Source organism: Sinocyclocheilus anshuiensis, unplaced genomic scaffold (assembly GCF_001515605.1).
Source record: "Sinocyclocheilus anshuiensis isolate Anshui unplaced genomic scaffold, SAMN03320099.WGS_v1.1 scaffold964, whole genome shotgun sequence".
Lineage (NCBI taxonomy): Eukaryota > Metazoa > Chordata > Actinopteri > Cypriniformes > Cyprinidae > Sinocyclocheilus > Sinocyclocheilus anshuiensis.
In genome coordinates this window covers 565,329-574,941 of record NW_015552666.1, presented here as the reverse complement: position 1 = coordinate 574,941, position 9,613 = coordinate 565,329, and the positions used below count along the sequence as shown (strand labels likewise).

At 35.3% G+C, this 9,613-nt stretch overlaps 1 protein-coding gene across 1 annotated transcript in view; it reads left to right on the top strand.

Annotated features, from left to right (window-relative positions):
• The first annotated feature begins 6,888 nt into the window (after window positions 1-6,888).
• LOC107667407 (ATP-dependent 6-phosphofructokinase, muscle type-like) overlaps window positions 6,889-9,613 on the top strand; it is a 15,723-nt gene continuing 12,998 nt past the window's right edge. Inside the window, exons 1-2 of the mRNA XM_016459081.1 lie at window positions 6,889-7,412; window positions 8,533-8,564. Of these exons, the coding sequence (XP_016314567.1) occupies window positions 7,168-7,412; window positions 8,533-8,564 (277 nt within the window). The 5' untranslated portion in view covers window positions 6,889-7,167. The remainder of the gene's footprint in view (window positions 7,413-8,532; window positions 8,565-9,613) is intronic.

Here is a 9,613-nt window from a genome sequence, read left to right as displayed (position 1 = left end):
AATGTTACACTTGCAATTGTGCATTGTTCATTATAAAAACCGGTATAAATTACGCATATATTAGGGTGACCATACATGCCATTTTCCCAGGACGCGTCCTGGCCAGGATTTCTATATTGCCTAAAATATCTAGGTTTTGGCTTTGTTTGCGTGTGCAGACCGATCGGTGTATGACATCAAAATACCATACAGACGGTTCCTTATGCTTTCAAAATGCTCTCGAAGTATTTTGATGTCATACACCGATCGGTCTGCACACGCAAACAAAGCCAAAACCTAGATATTTTAGGCAATATAGAAATCCTGGCCAGGACACGTCCTGGGAAAATGGTACGTATGGTCACCCTAGCATATATCAATAAATTGATCATAAAAATAGGCCTAATTATGTGTGTACCTAACCTAGGCCTAAGTAACAAATTAAATAACAAAATTGAGCGAACATAATTTAATCACACTATCAGAATTGTGTGAAAATGTCATGAAGAAAACTATTCACTCCATAGCCAAACAATAGGCCTACTATAGATCTACCGTATAAGGAATAGACTTGAGTGGTTATAGACACTGTCATCACAGTGATATGATGAAGACTCAGGGTTAATTAAGGCTCAAATTTTAATAACACATACTTAATCATTCATAGCTTAGCTGACTAAAGCAGACCCAGGGCCAGACACACATATACGCACATAGCTGCATGCATTATTTAGCCATATTTCTCTTTTCCCCATTGCTCCTGAGTAGACAAACAGACAAATACACATATCAGCGCTTCTGTTATTGGCTTAGGAGACACAAGGGGTTCAGTTGAACGTGTGTGGGTATTACAGACTCACACTTGGATGGATGGATTGCTGAAGACTACTGGCAAATTAAATGTTTTAATAGCATAGTATTAAAGTTGATGTTAAAAATGGCCAAGAATTTGAAATTAAAATGAAATGCAGAGGAAAATTTAAGAGCATTAATATAGACAAGCAATTAATCATACCATAGGTTGATGCAGAGAATAAACCAAACAACTAATATTTGAGAATAAACGCAAACGTGAGTACAGAATAAAGGGCCTTGGAGAGAAATAATGCACAGGTCAATCAATACATGCATTTAATAAAACTTTAAAACATAATAAATATGTGTACAAAATCGCATTCATACCAAATTAAAATGTGACCTGTTATTTGGATAAACCTAAAGCAACCGCAGAACTGTCTTTCTCTCTTTAGTCTAAGACATAAATTGAGTGTAAGAAGAAAACAAACAGTCTACCAGGGAGAGAGAACAAAATAAAGCGAGGGAGAAGATGAGCGCCAAAGAGACTCAAGGGATGGTTAGGATTTATGGTTTAGTAGCTGAACTCACGATCAGATAATTCAAAAGTTAATCGCTTTCCATAACTCTCTTGCACATAATCTTGCTCATCTTTTATCAATGACAACACCAAATACCAGAATAAACTGCATCTCATGCTCTTGCATCCTCACGCACCGCTTGTTTATGAGAAGAAATTATGCCCATTAAAAAGTTTGCTTTCCATCATGAAACAGCAGCAGTTTGGTGAACAGTTACGCTTTTGTAGACAGTCCAGCACTGAACCTTTAGAAAAGTTATGGGGATCAGGGATGCAACAAGCATTTTCAAAGACATCCAAAATTGTGCTATGTTATTTTATGTAAATATTTGCATTTAGAATAAACCCCTAACTAGAATGTTAGAGGAATATTAATATAGCCCTGCCTTGTTTGTAATTCTCACTTGCATGTTACAGTGAATAACACTTTATTTCAGGATCCCCCATTATGTGTCATGGAATCAGGTGTGTGGAGGCAGGCAGTACGACGAGGACGACAAGGATTCCAATAATGACATTTATTGTAGACACAACAAGGCAGGTTCAGGTAGGTGAGACACACACTCGGGGTAACATTAACAATAACCGACACCAATGCTCAGACAGACAGGAACTAATATGGGGTGAATAATTAGAGGCAGACAGGTGAGCACAATGACGGTGATTAACTAATGATTAGACGGGCTAAACCAACACAAAGGGAAGAAACCACAACAAACAGTCCACAGGGGCATTACATTATGTAATGCATAAAACTGAGCATTGCATTTTAAGCCTGGCCTATTATAACATATGCATATACACTATTCCTCAAAGTTTGGCTCCGGTAAGATTCTTTAATGGTTTTTAAAGAAGTCTGTTATGCTCACCAAGGTTGTGTTTATTTGATAAAAAAATACAATAAACACTGCAATATTGTGAAATAATATTAAACTTGAACTGTTTTCTACTTTAATACATTTTAAAATGTAATTTATTCTTGTGATGGCAAAGCTGATTTTTTCAGCAGCCATTACTACAGTCTTCAGTGTCACATGATCCTTCAGAAATCATTTTAATATGCTGATTTGTTGCTCAAGAAACTTATCTTATTATTATCAATGTTGAAAATAGTTGTGGTACTGAATATTTTTGCGGAAACTCTGATACATTTTTTCCCCAGAATTCTTTGCTGAATAGGAAGTACAAAAGAACAGCATTTGTTTGAAATAGAAATGCATCCTTGCTGAATAAACGTATTTCTTTCTTTCATAGAAATCTGACCCCAAACTTTTGAATGACAATGTATAGTTTTATATTCATATCTGTTATGATGATTATATTGCAAAGCCATTAAAATAATTATTGATGTGCAGAGTCATATATTTTTACTTTATATCAGAATTTTACTTCATATAATGTAATGTGTGAAAGACAATGAAGCATTTATCTTTTGTTTTCTTATATTTATTTTTGGATGAAGTAAACTTTTGCATTTTAGTTTATTATAATAAAAAAAAAAAAAACAATATTACAATAGGTCTGCATCTGCAGTACTGCCATATACTCCCTAGGGTGTGCGGACCACTTTTTAAAGACCCTTAATTAGACAGGTCTTATATGGAGAGGACTTCAACTGAATTCTTTTTGATAGTTTTAAGCATTTTGCCATTTTGTTTGATCACTTGAAGCTAGTATGGCAAAGGTTTAATTTCTTGAATTTCAGAGCTTTCAACCGAATCCCATTCTTCCTGTATCCACACTTCAGGTGCAGTTAGATGTTCATGTTTCTACTAGTTTTACCAGTACAGAAGCTCTATACACTCTTAAAAATAAAGGTGCTTCACGATGCCATAGAAGAACCTTTTTGTCTAAATGGTTCCATAAAGAACCTTTAACATCTGAAGAACCTTTCTGTTTGACAAAAGGTTCTTTGTGGCGAAAGAAGGTTCTTCAGATTACAAAAAGGTAAGAAAGAGATGGTTCTTTAAAGAACCTTTGACTGAATGGTTCTTTGTGGAACCAAAAATGGTTCTTCTATGGCATCGCTTGAAGAACCTTTTGAAGCACCTTTGTTTTTAAGAGTGTATGTTGCTGTTAGTCTGAGGAGAGATGTTGTTAATCAATAACAATCAATATCCTCGACGCCGATATATTCAATGTATTATTAAAAAACAGAGTGGCACAACAGAACATCTTCACACTTTCAGAACCGTGCATGCTATGGTATTTGAAATATGCTCTTGAATGTGTGTCCTTCAAGTTGCAGTCAATACCCACTGGGGTGGATTGAGACATGGGGAGTTAAAAGTATACAGCTAGCAGCCAGTTCAAGCTGGGACAGATAACCCGATTCTCTATATTTGCTAAAACAAATTACCTTGTTTATTTGCTTCAAGTTACATTTGAAATCTTTTGATGCTGAGAACATGTTCATATGCACTGGCATTACGTTGTGCCTTGCCTGAACAAGTTTTAAGCAGAAGGGGCAAAAATTCTGGTTGTCATGTTACAACATGGTGAAGGATTAGCTTTTGAAAATAAATTAGGCAGTGCACAAATTTTTATATAGTTCATCCATAAATGAAAATGCTGTCATCATTTAAACACCCTCATGTTCTTCCAAAAACTGTGTAGTGTACAAGTGTGGCAAGAGGCAGAATCACATGGTCAAAGCACAGACTGTGCAAAACTGTTTTCTCATTACACAGTTATTTGAAGGAGCAGTCATTCTATCTCTGACTAATTCACTTGTTCAAATCAACTTGCATATTATGACCGAATACATACTCTTGAATACATACTTCAATCACTGTTGACAAATCAAAAAATTATGTAAATGATGCTTATGTCAAAACAAATAATTGCTCTTTTAATCATCACTTTTATCTCTCAAATCAATGTCTTACCACTCGCCATGACCCTCATTGTACAAAGACGCTGGTGCATTGGGTTATCTGATTTTGACATTAAAGAACAAAAGACGTAAAAAAAAAAAACCGTACAAACCAACATTTTAGCACCACACTGAAACCCCAGAAATGTTCTTGGGTGTAGGCTAAATGCACGCTTGTTAGTGGCAAGATAAAAAGAATAGAAAGATGGAGAAGGAAAAAATGGAGGAGTGAGAGGATTTGTTGCTGTAATTGAATAGATTTGGTTTGCTACCACACAGTTGTTAGGTGTCAAACTGGGAAACAGTGTGTTTGTGTGTGTGTTTTAGCATGAAAGTTAACACATATTATTATGGGCAAAGTAGCATGCATGTTTGTTAGTGTGTGTGTGTGCATATGTCTATGCATCTGAGAATGAGAATGAGAATTTGAAAAACCACATGCTGATTATTATTTTCCCCCTTTCTGACCACATAGTGTCATCCTTCTCAGCAAGTATCATTAATAGGTTTTGTTTTTATAGCGTCTTTCCAAAAACAGGGTTAACAGTGAATGTGGTGTTTATTATGCATAATTCCACCAGACTTGATCAATGTGTTTGTATCCAAGATGACTGAACGTTACTATTGACTGTCTTGTTAGTATTAATGCTAAATGGATAGTTCAGTCAGAAATTACAATTCTGTCATCATTTTCTTACCCTCATGTCTTTCCACACCAGTATTTTCTTCCTAAACTTTTTTCTACCTTTTTCTTGGTAGGCCTTATCAGCCCTCATCCGATTCCCATGTAACATTCTTCTGACAGCCCTAGACAGTGTTTCATGGGTTGGTGATCAGTACAGTTCTGAAGCTCATCTAGCAGCCTTCTGGAGATGTTCTGTCCAGCTCTCTGAGTGAACAATGATGTCATGCAGGTACCTGACAGCAGACACAGTGAGGTCCCAGTGTCATTCATCTTCCTCTAAAGAAATTTATATTTTTATTTTATTCAGCAAGGACCCATTACATTGATCAAGAAGTAACAGTAAATACATTTATAATATTACAAAATATTTCTGTTTCAGATAAATACTGTTCTCCATCAAACAATCCTAATAAAACCATAGTTTTCACAATATATTAAGCAGCACAACTGTTTTCAACACTGATAATAATAAAAATGTTTCTTGAGCACCAAATCATCATATTCGAATGATTTCTGAAGGGTCATGTAATTTCTGAAGATCCCTTCTTCAAAGGCTATGCCCATTTTTATCATCCACAAGGCAAAAATCATTGATCGGATCATTTAGAAAAGTAATGGCTAACCACAGAGCCCCAAGTTTGAACAATAATAAAAGTTTGTTTCATAATTAGTTTGTATTGGTAACTCATGTTCAGACATACACAGTTTCAGTATTTGAAAATTGCATACCCAGCCCCACTACACAAACACCCTCCATTCCTTTTCCTGCATGGCCACACACACACACACACACATTCATTTTTATGCATGTGCATTCTCAAGTGTGTGTGCTTTAAATGTCAAGGGTGTGTAGGTTTAGCATTTCATTTAGCATACAATTAAAAACAGGAAGAGTAGGGATAAGAGAAAGATCACGAAAGAAGGGAAGTTAGGAGAGGGCAAGTCACCAAAATGAAGGTGGGTGGTGGAGGAGGACGAGGAGGGGAAGAGGATAAACAGAAAAATTTATTGAGAAGATAAATGGAGGAAAAGAGAGATGGTGAAAAGGTTAAAGAGAAATTAAATATAGGGGAATGAATCAAGTGAAAATAGCAGATATGTTGAATAAATAAAGTAGCTGGAAGAGGAAATAGCAATACAGTATGAAGTATACATCTCAGAGAGAGAGAAAGAAAGTGAGAGAGAGAAAAGACTGGAAAATGAAAGAATGGATTATAATAGATATTTCTATAAAATTTACCACAATCCATCAGAATTGCAGCACTGACAATTTAAATTGCTAATTTAGCAAATGAAAAATTTTTTTTTTTTTTGGTGGGAATCATTATGGTGTGGTTTTAATATACTGTATATATTGTACCCTCCCTGTACAGCTGTGAGAAGTAAGTAGCATGTATTTCCACCCACTGGTAAGAAATAGTATGGCAGCCTATTGAACGAACACTTAGACAGAGAAAAAAAAGAGAAAGATACTGAATAAAACAGGATTTTTTTGTCTTATTATACTGTACGTAATATGGATCTCATAATGAAGCCCTAGCTTGTGAATATTAAGTAATTTAGAAATACATTAACATATTCTGTTACTGTTGTGATAAATAATCTATGGATGATCAAGTCTATAGAGTATTTGCCTTTTTCCAGGTCAAAACTGAAATGAATAATAAAAACCTGATTATAAATATCCAATAAATGTTCAGAAAGTTGCTATTTTCAATATAAAAGTCCCCACTACACAGTAATTAGTTCATATTTGCAGTTGCCTATATTTTTACAGGCCCCATCAAAAAATTATCTGGTGATTTTATTCTTGGCAGCATATCAAAAGTCAAAAGTGTGGTCTGTTTTGTACTAACCTTTACTTTATCCTAGTAGCACATTACCTGTATTAACTCCTGCTTTGATCCAATATAATCTGCACGTGAACTCGGTTGCATGCAATCCTATTACAGTATTAGACTTCTTCTACTGCTGTGAGTCCAGATTATTTCCAAGTATAGAGGCAGGCAGCACTAAAATACTATTCATTCATTTGATTAAGATAAACTCAGCAGAAACAGACCAACGAACAAATGCAGATTTAAAAGACCAGAGAGTTAGAGAGATTTGATGGAAAATGCTGAAGGAATGAATGAGTGCATAGAAAGGGAGAAAACGAAGAGAGGAAAAAAACGTGATTAGGAACGTGAGGTCAGTTCTAATACTGATAAGACCTTATCATGGCCACCACACCATCTCACTCTACTAGAAAGAATGGAGGCAGTGTTGGACAACTGTGTGTGTGTCTGGCAGGTGTGTGTATGCGTTTGGAATGTGTTTGTATGTGTATGTCAGATTAGTTTTTGTTTGTTAGAGTTGTGCATGTGTATTCTGCAACTGTCTTTACTCCTGTTCCACTGGATCCCTCATATTGGGCTGGCGGTGTTCATCTGGCAGTTCACGCACAGGAAGATTCAATTAGATGCTAATCATATCTACGGTACGCATAGTGTTTGTGGGTTTGCATCCATATGTGTATAAAAATAAAAAACTGCATGTTGTTTTATGTCTGTACTTTGTTGTGGCAGTATGTAGCCTTGTGTGTGTGTATGTGTGTGTGTGTGTTAGAGTGTGTATCTGTGTGTTGAGTACTAGATGCCATGTTTCAGCGGTCAAGCAGCCAGATGACCAAATGACACAGCACTTTTATGTTCTGATGTCACAGTAAGCAAGCATTGCTCATAGGGGGGTTGATATATTTATAAAATGGGAGTGGCTTATTAAACATTGTCCAAGGGCTGTTTGATTCCAGAATTTTGGAATTCTTGAAGTCAATTCCAAGAATCGGAAGCTACTTGATTCTTAAGAAAAAATGGGAATGAACTTATCTTATCTTAATGGGAATGTATCTGGCAATAATCTGTCTAATGGTATGTTTTACGCTAACATGATTGATAGTATGAATGGCACAATATCTTGACATTTCTTATCAAAATTAAATGGGCCTATGTAAGTCTATGTAGGTCTATGTATAGGTCTATCTTTGTAAACACACAGTAGCTTACCTTAAAATCATAGTTTACCCAAAAATGAAATTTCTGACATTATTTCGTTCCAAACCTTTGTGACTTTCTCTCTTCTGTGGAACATAAAAGAGGAATGTTGAAAACAAGAAGAAAACATTTTGAAGAATGTTGGTAACCAAACAGTTTTGGTTCCCGTTGATTTTCATTGGAGGTTTTGTTCATACAATGAAAGTCGATGAGACCTGAAACTGTTTGATTACCAATTCTTCAAAATATCTTATTTTAAAAGGCTCTGAGAAGACTGTCAGCTGAGGTGGAAACCTCATTTAAAGCATTTACGGTCAGTTCGAAAAAAGTTAACTTGCCATTACTTCTTTAATTGCCTTTAATGATGCTATCATTTTGCCGCCCTTTTAAAATCTGTTTTTAAAATTAGTGTTGTTATGAATCTGAATTGAAAAAATCAATTGAGTAACAGATTCAAAGACTACAAACTGGTGTAACACACAGAAAGAGTCATGAATGAATGAATGAATGAATCTAAATGTGTTTTATTTTATTTTTTTGTAAACAGGATCTTGTAAACAGGATATATATATAATATATAATCAAGAAGTGATGAATCAAAGTCTGAACTATGTGCTGGTAAGGCTCTTCTAGAAAGTGTAGTAGTAGTATTTTGGCAATCAGTTTAATGGACACAATGTAGTTACATCACGTTCTTCTGTGCGGTCACTTCCCCTCAGTAACTTTTGGGATTAACCGCCAGCCCTGTGATCTTTATCAGAGATTAGATTTAAAACTAAGGAGACTAAACTTTTACTACATTTTTAGTTTTGAAAAACGAACTTACATTAAATGTCAGTAATAATTTAGGTATTGTTTTGGTTTATTTATTCGTATGTATGTGTGTGTGTGTGTATATATATATATATATATATACTGTATATATATGTATAAAACAAATTATTATTCTAATTAAAGCCCGGTGCATGCTGTACAAATTGCCCTTGACTTTGCCATCGGAGACAAATTTCTGTGACCAAGAAGGATTTCTATTGACATGAAACATTGTACACATTGATCTGCCATGAGATCATATCGTACAATCTCTCATTACAGTATCTTAAAGGATTTAAAAAAAAACATACAGTATATAGTGGGCTTAAGTCTGATTATTTTGACTGCAATTTAGAAAAGCTTTTCAGAATAAGTTTTTGTAGAGAACTGATCGCACTACATTTAATGTTGCCGAAGAGAATTATCTGGTGTTAAGGAGGTTTAACTCAGCACTGTAAATAACTAGTTCAGAACAGGATTGGCGGGTTTGTAGTGGTCAGCTTCTCTAACCCGTAACAAGTAATTGAGACGTAACTGGTTGGGTATAAGCAAAAACACCAGCAACTCTGATTAGTTTGCTGACCCTGATCCACAACAGCATTCGATCAGTGGACAGTAACATACTGGAGTCTGAACATCTAACACCAGTGTCATCCAACAACCAGCAGCTGTTGCACACTGGGACACTGGAGTCATGGAGTTTAATCCGGACTCTACTATAATCTCATTAAGACACTAATCTTGGTTACTAGACGTCTTCATCTTTGTAAATGGAGAAACATAATATATATTTACTATGTACTGTATTTACCTCACCATTACTGAATAGGGTGGATAATTAGTTTTTACTAATT